The following is a 19280-nucleotide window of genomic DNA, read 5'->3' as shown; positions in this document are numbered from 1 at the left end:
GGGCCGTGCTACACATTTTTTGTCAAAACACCCAGATACAGAGTCTGAACACGGAGTCGTGCTCACTACTGAACACGCCCCCATACTGCACAAAACCAGTTACTTTTATTAAAACGCCCAGATTCAGAATCTGAACACGGGCCGTGTCCATTGAACACGAGGCCGTGTCGAGCCTCAGTTTCCGTTTTTATTTTTGTTTTCTGGTCTCGAGACTATGTTTTGGTCTGCTGAGTGATTCTTACGGATCAATACTCAGGAGGCTACAACTACACCTATGAGGAGGATGATTATAGGGAAGACTATTGCACCATTTGTGGTAACCCTCACTCGGTACAATATTGTGACCTCTTTGAACCATCCACTCCATACACCTACTATGAGGAGCCCAGGTACGAGCCGTCAACTTCATACACATCCTATGAAGACCCAAGGTATGAACCTTCTCCCTCATACTCATATTTTGATGAACCAAGGTATGAGCTTCATACTCGTACTTTGAGGAACCCAGATATGAGCCTCCACCTTCATATGCTTATTATGAGGAACCATGGCGTGAACAACCCACTTCATATGAGTATTATGAAGAACAAAATTACGACCCTTATCCATCATATACTTACAATGAAGAACAATGGTGTGAACCATCTACTTCCTATGAGTATTATGAGGAACAAAGGATCGAACATCTGAATTCGAGCTTTGAGGATCCCGATCCTTACTTTATCACCCACATAGCCGATAAGATAATAGAACACATTAAAACTATCGAGCGTTGCATAAAAGAATCCCGCGCAAGGGAAGAGGAGTCCCGCGCAAGGGCAGAATTAACTCGTGATAAAAAAGAGATAGTTGAAAATATAAAAATGGAAGGACAAATAAGTGAAAAACCGACACATGAGTTAAACAACGAAAAAGGTGAGTCCGACAACGTTAAAATTCAAGAAGAGTCTAATTTTGAAGAAATTAATCTCTTGTCACCTTCTTTCGAAAATCATTGTTTAGTACCCACTCATGCTAAGTTTTTAAAAGAGTTAAACACTAACACTAAAATTGACGAAACGGTAAGCATTAAGTTAACAAATGATCAAACTTCGCTAATAAAAGAAGACCCATTTGAAGTTAACATTACACGGGTTCCATGTTTTTTTCAAAACTCCTTTATTAGTAATATCACAATTGATAAAGATCTTTGTGTTAATATAATGCCAAACTACATTTTTGAAAAACTAAGTATTGGTGATTTTTCTCCACTTCAAATACTCATTTTTCTATCTAATCGGAAAGTAATAGAATCAATAGGGGTAGTTGAGGATGTTTTGGTCCAAACAAATCAAATGATAATTCCAACCGACTTTGTCATCCTTGATGACACTCCTCTAGTGTTGGGACGACCTTTTGTAAAAACCCACGAAGCTTTGAAAAATCGGAAGTACAACAATCTATCTATTCAATTAAGGGCATTTAAAAAGAGTGTCGATCTTGAGTGTTCAATGAATATCCATTTGGCAATAATGACCCCCTAATTGAAGATGAAGATGAACCACCCGATACAAGAGAAGAAATTGACCACTTTGTTGAAGAAAAGGTCGCCATAGAACAAGCCTTTGTGTCTTGATCAAAATGAGCAACCAAATAAGGAGTCTCCTAAAGACCCACCTCTTGAGCTCAAAGAACTCCCAAAAGGTTTGGAATATGCTTTTCTAGACAAAGATGGTAAATCACCTGTAATTATTTCGTCAAAATTAACTAGTTTAGAAAAAGAAAAATTAATTACGCTTTTGAAAAAAACACAAAAATGTGATCGCTTGGAAGCTTGTAGATATTAAAGGAATAAGTCCTTCCATGTGTACGCACAAAATTTTGATGAATGATGACTATAAATTGGTAATACAACCACAACGTAGAGTAAATCCAAATGTCCAAGAAGTGGTTAAAAATGAAGTCATCAAATTACTTGATGTCGGACTTATTTACCCAATCCCCGATAGTTCTTGGGTAAGTCCCGTCCAAGTAGTTCCAAAGAAAGGAGGTATGACGGTAATAACTAACGAGAAAAATGAATTAATACCAACGAGAACCGTCACAGGACGGAGGGTATGTATAGATTATCGTCGATTAAATGAGGCAACAAGGAAAGATCACTTTCCTTTACCTTTTATTGATCAAATGTTAGAAAGATTATCCGGTCACAAATTTTATTGTTTCTTAGACAAAGGAAAAGGACTCGAGACCAGATAGAGCTCTAAGCCAGCAGAGATAGAAGTAAGGGAAAATTCTAAACAAAAAGGAATAGAAATTGGAGAAAGCTCTAAACAACCTGAAGAAATCATATTTCAAGACGAAATAGACCGTCTACTGGCAAATCGTGATGTCATCAGCCCTATTCACAATAATCTATATCCTTACCCTCACTCGGTACAATATTGTGACCTCTTTGAACCATCCACTCCATACACCTACTATGAGGAGCCCAGGTACGAGCCGTCAACTTCATACACATCCTATGAAGACCCAAGGTATGAACCTTCTCCCTCATACTCATATTTTGATGAACCAAGGTATGAGCTTCATACTCGTACTTTGAGGAACCCAGATATGAGCCTCCACCTTCATATGCTTATTATGAGGAACCATGGCATGAACAACCCACTTCATATGAGTATTATGAAGAATAAAATTACGACCCTTATCCATCATATACTTACAATGAAGAACAATGGTGTGAACCATCTACTTCCTATGAGTATTATGAGGAACAAAGGATCGAACATCTGAATTCGAGCTTTGAGGATCCCGATCCTTACTTTATCACCCACATAGCCGATAAGATAATAGAACACATTAAAACTATCGAGCGTTGCATAAAAGAATCCCGCGCAAGGGAAGAGGAGTCCCGCGCAGGGGCAAAATTAACTCGTGATAAAGAAGAGATAGTTGAAAATGTAAAAATGGAAGGACAAATAAGTGAAAAACCGACACAGGAGTTAAACAACGAAAAAGGTGAGTCCGACAACGTTAAAATTCAAGAAGAGTCTAATTTTGAAGAAATTAATCTCTTGTCACCTTCTTTCGAAAATCATTGTTTAGTACCCACTCATGCTAAGTTTTTAAAAGAGTTAAACACTAACACTAAAATTGACGAAACGGTAAGCATTAAGTTAACAAATGATCAAACTTCGCTAATAAAAGAAGACCCATTTGAAGTTAACATTACACGGGTTCCATGTTTTTTTCAAAACTCCTTTATTAGTAATATCACAATTGATAAAGATCTTTGTGTTAATACAATGCCAAACAACATTTTTGAAAAATTAAGTATTGGTGATTTTTCTCCACTTCAAATACTCATTTTTCTATCTAATCGGAAAGTAATAGAATCAATAGGGGTAGTTGAGGATGTTTTGGTCCAAACAAATCAAATGATAATTCCAACCGACTTTGTCATCCTTGATGACACTCCTCTAGTGTTGGGACGACCTTTTGTAAAAACCCACGAAGCTTTGAAAAATCGGAAGTACAACAATCTATCTATTCAATTAAGGGCATTTAAAAAGAGTGTCGATCTTGAGCGTTCAATGAAATATCCATTTGGCAATAATGACCCCCTAATTGAAGATGAAGATGAACCACCCGATACAAGAGAAGAAATTGACCACTTTGTTGAAGAAGAGGTCGCCCTAGAACAAGCCTTTGTGGGTCTTGATCAAAATGAGCAACCAAATAAGGAGTCTCCTAAAGACCCACCTCTTGAGCTCAAAGAACTCCCAAAAGGTTTAGAATATGCTTTTCTAGACAAAGATGGTAAATCACCTGTAATTATTTCGTCAAAATTAACTAGTTTAGAAAAAGAAAAATTAATTACGCTTTTGAAAAAAACACAAAAATGTGATCGCTTGGAAGCTTGTAGATATTAAAGGAATAAGTCCTTCCATGTGTACGCACAAAATTTTGATGAATGATGACTATAAATTGGTAATACAACCACAACGTAGAGTAAATCCAAATGTCCAAGAAGTGGTTAAAAATGAAGTCATCAAATTACTTGATGTCGGACTTATTTACCCAATCCCCGATAGTTCTTGGGTAAGTCCCGTCCAAGTAGTTCCAAAGAAAGGAGGTATGACGGTAATAACTAACGAGAAAAATGAATTAATACCAACGAGAACCGTCACAGGACGGAGGGTATGTATAGATTATCGTCGATTAAATGAGGCAACAAGGAAAGATCACTTTCCTTTACCTTTTATTGATCAAATGTTAGAAAGATTATCCGGTCACAAATTTTATTGTTTCTTAGATGGTTTTTCAGGTTACTTTCAAATACCGATAGCACCCGAAGACGAAGAAAAGACAACATTCACATGTCCTTATGGAACTTTTGCTTATCGACACATGCCTTTTGGTCTATGTAATGCCCCCGCAACCTTTCAATGTTGCATGGTGGCCATCTTCCATGATATGATAGAAAAGACAACGGAAGTCTTCATGGACGACTTTTCTATCTTTGGAGATTCGTACGACCAATGTCTCGATAACCTTGAACGAATGCTATCCCGATGTGAGGAAACTAACCTCGCCCTTAACTAGGAAAAATGCCATTTCATGGTAACGGAGGGAATAGTACTCGGTCACAAAATCTCAAGCGAAGGAATGGAGGTTGATCAAGCAAAAATAGACACTATTTCTCGATTACCACACCCATCCTCCGTTAGAGCTATCAGAAGTTTCCCAGGGCATGTCGGATTTTATAGATGATTTATCAAGGACTTTTCTAAAATCTCAAGGCCTCTAATAAAATTACTTGAAAAAGATGTCCCTTTCATCTTTGACAAGGATTGCAATCAGGCATTTCTAGCACTAAAAGAAATGCTAGTCAATGCACCTATCATGATAGCGCCTGATTGGAAATTACCCTTCGAAATCATGTGTGATGCAAGTGACTTTTGCAGTTGGAGCCGTCTTGGGACAAAGAAAAGATAAGCATTTTCACCCAATTTATTATGCTAGTAAAACACTTAACGATGCACAAGAAAATTACACAACAACAGAAAAGGAGTTACTAGCTGTGGTATTTGCTTTTGATAAATTTCGTTCTTATCTTGTTCTTTCTAAAACAATAGTCTATACAGATCATGCAGCCATTCGATATCTCTTCAAGAAACAGGATGCTAAACCACGTTTGATATGGTGGATTCTACTCCTCCAAGAATTTGACATTGAAATAAAAGACAAAAGAGGAGCAGAAAACACCGCAGCAGATCATCTTTCGCGCTTGGAAGACCCAGCTTTGGAGGCAACCATGGACGAGCAAATCAATGAAAAGTTCCCATCGGAGTCCCTGGAAATGGTGGAATACCGAGAAGAGCCATGGTACGCCGACTATGCTAACTACCTAGCTAGCGGTATAGTCGCCAAAGGATGGCCACGTTATCAAAGAAAGAAATTCTTTGCTAATGTAAAGCATTATTTTTGGTAAGATCCTTATCTTTTCAAAATGTGTGCCGATCAACTCATCCGCCGATGCGTACATGGTAGTGAAGCAAGAAGAATTCTCCGCCATTGTCATGAAGGTCCATACGGAGGACATCAATGTGCCGCAAGTACCGCATGAAAGGTATTTGATTCAGGATTTTATTAGCCAACCATTTACAAAGACGCCCAAAGTCTTGTCAAGACATGTGACGCTTGCCAACGATCAGGTAATATTTCTTCCAAAAACGAAATGCCACAAAATGGCATTCTTGTTTGTGAGATTTTTGATGTGTGGGGACTCGACTTTATGGGACCTTTCCCACCGTCAAAAGGAAACAAATATATACTTGTGGCGGTAGATTACTTGTCTAAATGGGCCGAGGCCGAGGCACTTCCAACAAACGATGGAAGAGTCGTGGTAAGATTTCTGAAAAGATTATTCTCTCGTTTTGGAACACCAAAAGCATTAATAAGTGATAGAGGCACCCATTTTTGTAACCATCAACTTGAAATTTTTTTAACAAGGTATGGGGTCTATCACCGGGTCTCAACAACATATCACCCTCAGACAAACGGACAAGCTGTAACACCTCGAAAATTTACGTCAAATAACGCATTGACACGTGGCATAGGCTTTCGATATGTGAAAACATACTTTAGAGGGACTAAAGTTGACAAATAGTGAAACTATGGAATATAAGGGTCCAAAGTGTCAACAATGGAAAGATAGGCTCTAAAATAACCCTACATAATGTTTATAGTCTCAAACGGTTAAATCATGGATCATACGAAGCGGAAAATGTAAGAAAGTGAGGAATTACAAACTACAGGGGCTAAACGTGTCAACATGTTGAATTTATACCTCTGAGTGATCTTTTGGCAGACCCGAAGCTTTGTAATGATAGAATATACTCACTAGGATGTGTGGTAAAAATTTCGTGAAGTTTCGTTATCGTATGAGAAAGTTATGATCAAAACCGTACACGAAGGGCTAAAAGCGTCAACGTTGAATTTCATGACTTTTCGGGTGAGCGCAAAGTTAACCAAAGACTCTACCATGTTTGTAAATGTCCCAAGGTCCTTAAAAATCAAGTTTGAAGGTCTAATGAGCAAGATAGAGGGCCAAAACCTCGTAAGCAAGGACCAGGGACCAAAACGCAAACTTTGAAAAAGTTTTAGTGGATCAGAAGACCCAGGCGGCCCGCCTGGGGACCTTTAGGCGGGGCGCGTGACCTGCCCAGCGACAGAAAACCCACAAATGCTAGTTTCAGGTCTGTTTTGCGAGTTGTTTACAGCTGTTATCACCTCCCAAGCTCACCAATGGGATTACATGCAATTGAGGACACTTGTAACCTTCTTACAACACCTGCATCACCATAAATCAGATCAAAAACCTTCATAAAAAGGGGACATGAAGTTGTAACCAAGAACTCTTGCATTTTCAAAATTCACAAGATCAACTCCTGGAGCTTTCTGGACGACAAGGCACCTTCCTAGTGATCTCTAAGCTTTATTAGGACTCTTGTAAGTGTTCATACCCTTCTCTAATTCGTTCTAGCTTAGATTATTAGCCGAAAGTCAATCCGTCGTAAATTTAGTTTGACTTTACGATTAAATGAAAATGGCTCAGTCATTTCTCAAATTGAAGGTACCTACAAGTTGGTATTTATGTAGGTAACAAACCCTCAAAAGGGTATTTTCAGATTCTCACTCTAAGCATGATGATTGTCGAGTCAAAGTTGTTCTTAAAAAGTCAACAGAACGTGTTTTGCAAAATCTAGCATAAATAGCAATGTAGGTCACATGCAACTTGTTTGATCATCAAAATAACTTTATAATTAATGTAAGAACAGGTTTCATCTTAATCAACTCGACAATTTTCAGTTAAACCCGGATCGGAACCGAAAGTCTCATAAAATGACTTTTTCATTGACTCTCGGTTAGGATCCGTGCATGCACGTTTGAGATCTGCCTTAGAGCTTAATTTGGACCATTTTTATATATGTACAACTCTCTGAGATTTTACAAACTTGGTTCTACACTTGTCCGATTCATATGCATGTTACCGGTTTATGCTTAAATATGACTATTTTGCCCTTTTTGCTATAAAACGCGATTTTTGAAAAAGTGAAAGAGTAGAAACGTTTGTTACTGACTTATAAACTTGCACCAAAAATTTGAGATCAGTTTGAGGTCCAGATTTAGAGTTATGCACAATATCGTAATTTGAAAGCTTTATGTTAAGTAAACAGCGTAATTAACGGATAGCCTATTTAAACCCACTTTTTGTTATAAAACTTTTTACCCACTGATGTTATATAATATTTTAGGATTTTTGATGATTTTATTTAATTTTTGGCTGAGCGTAACATAGGTCCTTAGGTTTAATTCGGTTAATACCGAATTTACCCTTTTAAGCCATAAAATGAGTTTTATAAATCTTTTTGACCCCAAACCTTTTTCCACTGATTTCATTTGTTAAATAAATTATTTTGAGCATTCTAGAAATATAAAAATATCAGCTTTCTTTTGAAAATCCGGAAACGGCTCTAAATCGCCTATTTAAGCGTTTTTAACGCCTAGTATGCGCTATAACCATATTAAACATATAAGGTTGATACCTACTGATATTCTTAGTATATTTTTATAAAATAACAGTAATTATAAGTTTTTGAACTCAGGTTTCCAGTTTTGGCACTTTTAGCCCTTGTGAAGTTACCAAAATACCCCTAAGGTGCATAGTTTGATTTTAAATGATAAATTTCATATATGGATCATACCCTACTATTATAATATGTTAAATTAAGTATTTTTACTGTATGAATCAGACCTACAACTCAGATTACAAATTTAACTCTTTTATAATCTTTTAAATGACCAAAATGCCCTTATAAGGCACAAGTTGAGTTTAAATTCATTCGGGGCATAATAGAACATAACTTACTGATATTATGACATATTTAGAGCATATTATCTCAGGGAACTTGCATATGACTCTTACGGTTACCCGTAACGCTCTTTTAGCGTTCGGTTCGGTTTATGTAACTAGTTTGCATAAATTGACCGAAACGGGTCAAACATTATCATTTTTGTCTCAAAATCCAGAATGTATTTAGCATACCCATATTATACAAGTATTCAAACTTGTCGGGTCTAAATCACGTTCTACCCGGTCTTCGCTTAATCGTGCGTTTGAACCGTATCGTCCTTAAAACTAACCGGTCTAAGCTTAGGCTTAAATAAAGATCCGTTAGGAATCTAATAGGTTATTATAAACCTTTGTTCCAGAATAGAAGAACCAGTAAAAGCTACCTTCACTTGCTAGTTGTGATTTATACTTACCAAGGTAAATACTTTTAACTTATTTTCCCTATACGGGCTTGGGATACGGTATATAAAATACCGCTTGGTCTGGCATCGAATTCTTTAATCGAATAGAGGTTAAATTTATTGAGATGCCTTGTTTTGAATGTGTTTTATTGCTTAAAGCCTTTGGGAGGTTAATGACCATGTCCCGGATATCCTTGGCATCATCTTACGAGATGGCCACGACCTGAGCACGGGGTGTAGGCGTACACCCGTCAGTGTATAACTCTATATTGTGGTGTGTCTATTAATCTTTAACCCGGTCTACGGATCGGGCTACTGAACGCATAAGTAACATGTAAATCCCTTACAAGATTATATTGCATAATTATTCCAAGTTATAAAATATTTTTATGCCATGTGCATTTAAATCAATTTTCAACCTTTTTCAAAATGAGTCAGTTAAATTATATTTACCAGTGTAAACTGACGTATTTTCCCAAAAGGTTAAGTGCAGGTACTACACGAATTAGGCTGGCTGTCTTCTAGAGCGTCCATAATAAGTCTCGCAAGCTTGGATGACAATAAATCTGTTGAACAATATCTTATTTTCTTTTGATCCGCCTGTGGATCCGTTTCAACTATTAGTGATACTTGATATTACACTTTATTAAAGTTGAAATGAATCTATCTTTGCTTCCGCTGTGCATTTATATATTGTGTTGTTTGTCTATGATGATGCCAACTACGTCACTATACTCCCCACCGGGCCCACCGGTGACACGTGGAAAATAGGGGTGTGACAGGTTGGTATCAGAGCCAACTCTGAGTGAATTAAACACTAGCCTTTTGTGTTTAATCTCAGTTACACAATTCCACATTCCTCGATTCTCGAGTCTAGACAAAGAACTTAGGAAATATCTAAAATTTGTTTTATTTTCTAACTTTGTCTTATATATATTTTGTTGTGTCACTTGTTTGATTTTTGTCAGGTTCACAAAATGCCGCCACGTATGAGAGGAAGAGGAAGGGGACAAGGAGCATATGCAGCCCCAAACGACCATGAAGCCGGACCTTCGCACAGGCGAACACCTTCAGGCTCCCATAACACAGATGCTCAAAATCTGTGGAGGTCTTTTACTGAACCCGTAAGGCACTCGGTTTCACAGAGTACCTCACCTTCTATCCCACACTCCTTTGGGCCTCAATCAGAAAATGAGCCCCACAACTCTCACCAGTCCTATATTCCTCTCCAAGGACATCAATCACCTTTTGACCAACCCTCACCTGTTTTCCAAGGCATGTTCAACCCTGCTGACTACCTTGATGTGCCTATGGGTTTTAACCCACTTGGACCAGAAGACCATTTCCCTGGCGACAATGCGATGGAGGTCGATGAAGATACCGATCCCTCAATGCCACCATCTGGAACTCCGAACCACCCTATCGAGATTTCTGATGGGTCACCTTTTGTGGGATCACCATACAATGGTCTCGACAGCTTTGAGGAGAGATTCAGGCAGCATGACTGGGTATTTACCCCTAGCTACCATAACTCTCCCCTGCACCAACCGCAGCACAGCTCTCCCTTGCACCTCCAGCAACAGCAGCCACAGCAGCAGCAAAATCCTTCTGAGGATTACCGGCGTGATGTAGTCACTCCACCGCCACCACCACCTCCGGTTTTGCCTCCTCCGCCTCCGAGGCGAAGAGGAAGGAACGCACGGATGTCCACACGAGGGGGAATACGCATCGGCACCCCTCCACATTCAGGTAGCAGCCGATACTCGCCACTTCATGAAGAACCAGAGATGGGAGAATCTTCACACCCCGTCTCAGAAGTAACATCTGCGCCAATCGCACCACCACCACCACTGGGTTTTAGAGACCCAATCCCTGCTTTTACTAGCGCGGCAGCATACAATCCCTTCGAGCCGACTTTTCCCCCAGGTTATAACTTTACAGAGGATCCCTACTGGGTAGCTGCGAACTACAACTCTCTCAATCCAGAAGGTGCTTTTGGAGGTCCCTGGACTACGGGACAATCGACCTATGGATACCCACCATATGGATATCAGCAGCCGCAGCCTCCTCAACCACCGCATTATTCGCTACCACCGCCGGCACCGATGATGTCGCCGCCACAAGTTCAAGAAATCCTTCAAGGGATAAACGACGTGCGACGTGAAATGCGGCATGAGTTACGGGAAGAGCGTCGGCATAATCGTGGGATGTTTAAGAAGATGGTAGATTTAATCAAGGGAAAAAGCAAGAAGGACTACTAAATCCTTTGTTTGCTAGTTATTTAATCATTTCCCTGCGAGGACATTTATTTCTGTACTCTGCCCCTGCGTGGGTATGTTTTTCCTTTCTGTTCTACCCCTGCGTGGGTATGTTGTTCTGTTTGACCCCTGCGTGGGTTTGTTTGTTAGTTTAGCCCCTGCGTGGGTATGTTATTTGTGTAAAAGTCCCGTTTAGGGCAAACTCGTGTTAGTTAACTTTATTTGAAATGGTTAATTTAAGTTTTTCATTTTTAAATTATATGCATAAATATAATATACGAATAAATGGAAAATAGCAATTATTATTTTAATTTACCATTTTAATAATAAGAATCTTAAAAAGGTAAAACCTAGCTTGAATGTCATATTAAAGACCTGGCCAAAACGGTGAAACCTGTTTAAAAGATTCAATCTCTGTTAACATCTGAAAACATGTTAGCATTCTTGGCTAGTGTGATCCGTAAAATCACACATGTCACTGACGGGTGGTCCGTAGGACAACCCTTAAAAGGCTTAAACTTAACGCACATTCTGCATTTTATCCGTTTATTTGCGTGAATTGGGTAATCACAAGTTAATGATGGTGCAGGTGTTAAAGTGTACAAGATGCAGCTTTTAGAGGGCTTGAAGGATGCTAGAGGCTGGTGTGATCGAAATATGTGGGAACCAAAGAAAAATGAAGAGAACGGGAGCAAAAAGTCATTCAGGGCCGTAAGCTACGGTCTCTGCCGTAGGCTACGGCACCCAAAGAATTGCCAAAAATGCCGCCGTAAGACAGGAGCAAGAAGGCGTAAGAGACCACTGCCCGCCGTAAGCTACGGCCACCCGCCGTATCTTACGGCGCTGACTGAGACTTGGAACCCACTGCCCACCGTAAGCTACGGCAGGAGGCCGTAGCTTACGGCGCCGATTGAACCACAAATGTAACCGATGCATTGATTAGTATTTTTAAGACATTTTATGATTGCTAATCATATTGGTCGGTTACTACATGAGAAAAAACGAGTGGAGGACTATTTAGGAGGCACTTGGGAGTTAAGAAAGATATCTTTTGCATAATCTTTCACTAGAATCAAGTGGGAAGAATCTTGGCACTATATTTCTTGTCTTTGTTGGTGAAACTTGGAAACATTGTTTGTTATTTCTATTTTGTCATGATGTGTGTTAAAGCCATGAGTGGCTAGGTACTTTAATGACTATCTTGTGGTGAAGGTTTGTTTAGACTTTTGTGTTCTTATTTGCATTTCTAGAATATCAATCTCTTTTCATTTAAATTGATTGTTATGGTGTGTAATCGATTGTTAGTAACAGGTTGATTCTTATTTTAAACTAATTAGAAACCATACGTTCTTGGTGCCGTTGGCAATCGGGATATCATGGGTATAGTTAGGTTTGGGTAAGGGTTGATTGATCATCGGGTGACAACCTCACGTTCTCGGAATCTGAGTACTTCGTCCCCTTTCATCACTGCAATTGGTTATGCATGAACTATGTCTATGTAGTTCTTTCTAGTTAAATGATTAACACAAAAGTTGAAGCAAACCGGATACACAAGATAGTCGTTTATTTCTCAATTGTTTACAACTTCAAGTTTCATTTCGCAAATTAGTTAATTAATCTTAGTGTTTAAAACCAATCAAATCAAAACAACTCGTGAATTTTATTTTTCTTGCAATTTAGTGTAATTTTAGTTAACTTAGATAACTTTCAAATAACACATTTTCCACAAACTCCCTGTGTTCGATACCCGCTTACCACTATTTACATAGTTGTTTTTGGGATTAAATTTGCGTGACCACGACATCACGTCAAATTTTGGCGCCGTTGCCGGGGAGTAGTGCGCAACGTGTGTTATTTTTGTTTTTGCTTTGAGTTTGTTATTTTTCTGGTTTACGCGAGGTGTGTTAGTGTGCAGGTATTTACAGGTGCATGCGTACTAGGAGCTCTCACAAGCTATCACCATTGGCGTTTGATCCGGAAATCGAGCGAACTTTGCGAGCAAACAGAATTTTGCTAAGGGAAAATACAATCAATAGTTCACCAACAACACCAGTTACACCAATTCGATACATGGATCCACCACCACCACCACCACCCACTACGGGTGAATTTACTTCATCATTCATGCCTACATCCACTCAACCTTCACCTAACACTACCATTCCACCAAATACTACCGAACCCACCATACCTCAACAGGTTATACCAACCAACACCACACAGCCCATTACTACCCAAGAAGAACCAACCGTCACCTTTAACCCTTCCACTACTATACCACCATTATCCCATTTTTTTCCGGGTGCGGGTCCATCATATTCGAGCCATACTATGGCACCAATTTCGTCTATTGTCCATGCTACACCGTATCGACCACCAAATCAATCGGGTTTCCAATACTCGACTATTCCATTTGGGCAATCATCGGGAATTCAAGGAGATGGGTATGATGAAGGTTATGAGAAATTTGAAGGTTTTGATGAAGAAGGATACGGTTATGGGGGTGATGGAGAGCAAGGGGAGTATGGTTATACGCAAGGCCAAGTACAAGTGATTCCAAATGTTGGTGGGGTTCAACAACAACTCATACCTCAACATATTAGGCCAAGGCCACAAGGGCCGCAAATGCAACGCCCGGTTCCTTTGCAACAAGTTCGACCACAACAGGTGCAACCGCAAATTCAAAGGCCAATTCAACAACCAATCGTACCACAAGGGCCCATACAAAGGCCAATGGGTCAAGTTCGTCTAAGAGGTCGATTCGGTGTGCCAAGGAGGCATCTTAGGGAAAATGCAAGGGGAATTGAAGCACATTTTAGACCGGTGATAACGCACAATCCTTCACCGGTGGTTATTCCTCATAATAACCAAGGGAGAACTTTTGAAGTAAGAACCAATTCGTTACAAAGTTTGCCGAAATATAAGGGGCTAGCAACGGAGGAGCCTTATTTCCATTTGGAAGCCTATGACTCAATTTGCAATACTCTTGGGAGTCAAGGTTTTTCGGCCGATGATATCAAGTTGGTACTATTTCAATTTTCTTTGGAGGACAAGGCAAAGAAGTGGTTCTACACTTTGCCTTCAGCATCTATTTATACTTGGGCGGAGATGCAACAAACATTCTTAGACGAATTCTATACCGCTCAAAAGACCAATGATGCGAGAAAAGGATTAAGGAGCTTTCAACAACAACAAGGCGAAATGTTCCATGAAGCATTCGAGCGTTTGAACATGATGATTAAAAATTGTCCACACCATGGGATTGAGCTTTGGGAGTTAATGAACGCTTTTCATGAAGGGTTGTGTGCCGAAGATGCACGAGATTTGATGTCCATCACAAATGGAACTTTTGGCACAAATTATGAGTATGAGGATTGGGAATTTTTGGAACAAATGGCGATCACCTCAAAGAGAAAGGCTCAAGCTTCAAGGAGAGCACGACCGGCCGTTACACGAACACAAGTGCACGCGGTTGATGATGGTAATATACAAACTTCTAATCAAATTTATGACGTTTGTGCATTGTGTAATGAAATAGGTCATGCGGCGGAAAATTGCCAAGGAATGGTTGAAGGGCAATTTGAAGAAGTTCATGCCATTCAAGGTCAAGGAGGGGGTGGTAGAAATTACAACATGAATTCTAACACTTATCACCCCGGGTTGAGAAATCATCCGAATTTTCGTTATGGGAACCCTTCGAATCAATCAAACCAAGGATACCAAAGGCAATACCAAGCGGGTCAAGAAAAAGGGGGGTCTTCGGGTGGAAATGAAATGATGGAAATGTTGAAGAGTATGCAAGCGGAGATGCAAAAGAGGAACCAAATGGATGACGCACGCATACAAAAGGATGAGGCGCGAGACAAAGCAATCCAAACTTTGACCACTCAAATGGGTCAACTTGCAACCGAAGTGTCCGAATTGAAGAAGGGTAAAGGTCAATTACCAAGCGACACTAAGGTAAATCCATCTCACGGTACGTCAAGAGGTAACAATGTTAATATTCATCATGTGAGTGTTTTGAGAAGTGGGAAAGAGTATAAAACCAATCCTTCACCAGATTTGGTTGAAGGGGTGGTTGAGGATATAACGGGTCAAGAAAGTGAGGAAGAAAACGAACCACCCATTGTTTCTTCTAAAAAACCCAATTTTGAAAAACCCGAAATTGTTAAAGGAAAAGAAAAAATAAATGAGGGTGAGGGGTCTAGTGAAGTACCGTTTCCTTCGGCTTTGCTAGATCCGGGTAAAAAGAATTTTATTTCAAAACGGGGTCCTCAAAAAGAGGAAATGTGGGAGGTTTTTAAACAAGTTAAAATTAATCTTCCTCTACTTGAAGCTATTAAACAGGTACCCGCTTACGCCAAATTTCTAAAGGAATTGTGTACTCAAAAGAGGCAACAAAAAGTGCCTAAATTGGTAGATTTGACGGAGCGGGTAAGTGCGGTATTGAAAGGAGACCTTCCTCCTAAGTTACAAGATCCGGGAACGCCCTTAATAAATATTCAAGTTGGAAATTTTCAAACCACAAGGGCATTGTTGGATCTTGGAGCCGGAGTAAGTATCCTACCGGGGGGGTTATATGACCAATATGATTTTGGTCCATTGAAGCGGGTCGAAACAACGGTTGTATTAGCCGACTTGTCTCATAAGCTTCCCCGGGGTATCGTACGGGATGTTATAGTTAAAGTTGATGAATTTTATTATCCCGTTGATTTCCTTGTGCTAGATTACTCATCCGCGGACCCAATTCAACAACAAAATGTTATTTTGGGTCGGCCATTTTTGAACACCGCACATGCTATTATTGATTGTCGTTATGGCACAGTTGACATGACATTCGGTAATAGAAAAATGAGGTTGAATGTTTTTACTAACGGTACTAATGTGTATGGTGATGAGTGTTTCTTGGCAGATTTTATAGATGGCTATGACCCGAAGGTGTTCGAAGAAGAAATTTTGGGTTCTTGTGTTTGTGATATGTCTTTGCAGGTTCATACATGCGAGTTAGAGGTTGAAGAGAAGGAGCAAGAAGCTCTCGCGGTGAAGGAAGGAAGTCCACCATGGACTTACCAAACGGATACTTTACCGGTGGAAATTGATTCGGGCACAAAGCCTTCTTTGGAAAGTCCACCAAGTGTAGAGTTGAAGGAGCTACCAAAGCACCTAAAGTATGCATTCTTGGGGGAGAATGATACCTTACCGGTAATCATTGCTTCCAACTTGGAGGTAGCTCAAGAGGAAGAATTGATGCGGGTGTTGAAGGCTCATAAGGCGGCAATTGGGTGGACGATAGCCGATTTAAAAGGCATTAGTCCATCCATTGTGATGCACAAGATTATTACAAGCGAGGATGCGAAGCCGACCCGTGAAACACAAAGAAGGTTAAATCCGAATTTGAGAGAGGTGGTGAAGAAAGAAGTCATCAAGTGGTTGGATGCGGGGATCATTTACCCCATTTCGGATAGTGCATGGGTAAGTCCAACACAGGTAGTGCCTAAAAAATCCGGCATCCAAGTAGTGAAAGATGAACAAGGTGAGCAAATCGCCACCCGCCCGGTAACCGGGTGGCGAGTGTGTATTGATTATCGCAAATTAAACGCGGCTACCTCAAAAGACCATTTCCCGTTACCCTTCATTGACCAAATAATTGAAAAACTTTCTGGTCAAAAATATTATTGCTTTTTGGATGGGTATTCGGGATATAACCAAATTGCTATTCACCCGGACGACCAACACAAAACCACGTTTACATGTCCATATGGTACATTTGCTTTTCGGCGAATGCCATTTGGATTATGTAACGCCCCTGCCACGTTCCAAAGATGTATGATGAGTATATTTTCGGACATGGTCGGGGAGTCTCTTGAAGTGTTTATGGACGATTTTTCCATTTTTGGTCCAAGTTTTGACTCTTGTCTTAATGAATTAGAAAAAGTTTTAAAAAGGTGTGTTGAGACAAACTTGGTACTAAGTTGGGAAAAGAGCCATTTTATGGTTCAAGAGGGTATTGTTTTGGGGCATGTCATTTCGGACCGGGGGATGGAGGTAGACAAAGCAAAGATTCGGGTAATTTCATCTTTACCCCCACCAAAGAATGTAAAGGGGGTGAGATCTTTTTTGGGACATGCGGGGTTTTACCGAAGGTTTATTAAAGGCTTTAGTGTGATCACAAAACCTTTATGTAACTTATTATTAAAAGATGTTCCATTTGATTTTACTGACGAATGTTTGCAAGCGTTTCATGTTTTGAAGGAACAGTTGGTGAAGGCTCCCATTTTGCAACCACCGGATTGGTCAAAGCCGTTCGAGATTATGTGTGATGCTAGTGATACAACTATTGGAGCGGTTTTGGGGCAAAGGGTAGATAAAAAGCCGGTGGTGATATACTATGCAAGCAAAACATTGTCCGAGGCGCAACTTAATTACACCACAACCGAGAAAGAATTATTAGCGGTGGTGTATGCCTTGGACAAGTTTCGATCTTATATTTGGGGAAGCAAGGTGATAGTGTATTCGGATCATAGCGCGGTCCGATATTTGATGGAAAAGAAGGATGCAAAACCCCGGTTGATTCGTTGGGTGCTTCTACTACAAGAATTCGATCTTGAGATTCGGGACAAAAAAGGGTGTGAAAATGTTGTTGCGGATCATTTGTCCCGAATCCCGTTGGAAGGTGTCGATGACCCAAGTGAAATAAATGAACGGTTCCCCGATGAAGACTTGTTGGCCGTCTCCACTTATGTTGCACCTTGGTATGCCCATTATGTCAATTATTTGGCTAAGGGTGCAATTCCAAGTCATTGGACTAGGAAAAGACGACAACAATTTCTTAGTCAAGTGAAGCAATACATATGGGACGAACCCGACTTGTTCAAAATTGGAGCCGATCAAGTGATACGAAGATGTGTTCCCGAAACGGAAGTTCTAGAGATTTTGATTCATGCTCATTCATCGGCATGTGGTGGGCATTTTAGTGGGAACAAGACGGGTTATCGGGTGTTATCTAGTGGGTTTTATTGGCCCACGATTTTCAAAGATTCTTGTGAGTATGCCCGGAATTGCATCAATTGTCAAAGAATGGGAAGTATTTCGAAACGTGATGAAATGCCGTTAAACCCGATTTTGGTAGTAGAAGTATTTGATGTTTGGGGAATTGACTTCATGGGTCCTTTCCCAAACTCAAATGGGTTCTTATACATTTTGGTTGCGGTTGATTACGTGTCGAAATGGATTGAAGCTATTGCCACAAGGACCAATGATCATTCCGTTGTTTGTAAGTTTGTGCAATCTAATATTTTTGCTCGTTTTGGTGTGCCTAGGGTGATAATAAGTGATGGCGGGTCGCATTTCAAGAATTTCAATTTTGGGAAGTTGCTCAAGAGATACAATGTGAACCACCGCGTTGCTACACCATACCACCCGCAAACGATTGGTCAAGTCGAAGTTTCTAACCGGCAAATTAAGGAGATCCTTATGAAGACGGTGAGAACGGATCGGAAGGATTGGTCAAGCAAGCTTGACGATGCGTTGTGGGCCTACCGAACGGCTTACAAAACTCCACTTGATACCACTCCTTATCGGATGGTTTATGGGAAAGGATGTCACTTGCCTATGGAGTTGGCACACCGGGCGTATTGGGCAATTAAAACGGTGAATGCAAACTATGATGAAGCGGGTCGGGCGAGAAAGCTTCAATTGAATGAAATAGAGGAAATAAGAGATCAAGCCTATGAATGTGCATCCGCGTACAAAGACAAACTTAAAAAAGTTCATGATGCGAAAATAAAGAAAAAGAACTTTGAAGTGGGTCAAAAGGTGTGGTTGTATAATTCAAGGCTGAAATTGTTTGCGGGGAAACTAAAAAGCAAGTGGATGGGTCCTTACGTTGTCCGAAGAGTGGGAAGGTTCGGAGATGTTGATATTCAAGACGAACGAACAAACAAGCAACAAACGGTTAACGGGCATCGCCTCAAACCGTACTTGGAAGGGAATGATATCAACAATCTTGAGCTAGATAAAGTGGGCTACATTTTACGCCCAGTGGATGATGAGGAAACGTGAAAGAGGCCCAGGTTTGTTTTTTTTTGTAAATATTTAGTGTAGTTTATTTCGTTTCGAATAAATCTCGTTCAAAACCGGTGTTTGAAACAAGTGTGGGGAAATTTTCACGAATTTCCCGAACATAGTGTTGAGGACAACACGGGTTTTTAACGGGGGGTA

General features: G+C 40.1%; 1 protein-coding gene and 1 non-coding gene across 2 annotated transcripts; one reads left to right on the top strand and one right to left on the bottom strand.

Moving 5' to 3' along the window:
- Nucleotides 1-9779: 9779 nt before the first annotated feature.
- On the top strand, nucleotides 9780-11063 carry LOC110933220 (pollen-specific leucine-rich repeat extensin-like protein 3). The gene is made up of 2 exons (XM_022176452.1): nucleotides 9780-10483; nucleotides 10556-11063. The coding sequence occupies exons 1-2, from the start codon at nucleotides 9780-9782 to the stop codon at nucleotides 11061-11063; spliced, it is 1212 nt and encodes a 403-aa protein (XP_022032144.1).
- A 3154-nt stretch (nucleotides 11064-14217) lies between these two features.
- LOC118490975 lies at nucleotides 14218-14323 on the bottom strand. Its single transcript, XR_004890200.1, has one exon. It is a non-coding gene; the product is annotated as a small nucleolar RNA R71 (small nucleolar RNA).
- Nucleotides 14324-19280: the final 4957 nt, after the last annotated feature.

Source organism: Helianthus annuus, chromosome 3, assembly GCF_002127325.2.
Source record: "Helianthus annuus cultivar XRQ/B chromosome 3, HanXRQr2.0-SUNRISE, whole genome shotgun sequence".
Classification (NCBI taxonomy): domain Eukaryota; kingdom Viridiplantae; phylum Streptophyta; class Magnoliopsida; order Asterales; family Asteraceae; genus Helianthus; species Helianthus annuus.
This window is presented reverse-complemented; position numbering and strand designations above follow the sequence as displayed.

Excerpts from the sequence above, each read along its gene's own strand:
- LOC110933220 (XM_022176452.1), top strand. The coding sequence starts at position 9,780 with ATGCCGCCACGTATGAGAGGAAGAGGAAGGGGACAAGGAGCATATGCA. Across the intron at positions 10,484-10,555 it reads TTGCCTCCTCCGCCTCCGAG|CAGCCGATACTCGCCACTTC; the intron begins GCGAAGAGGAAG and ends ACATTCAGGTAG.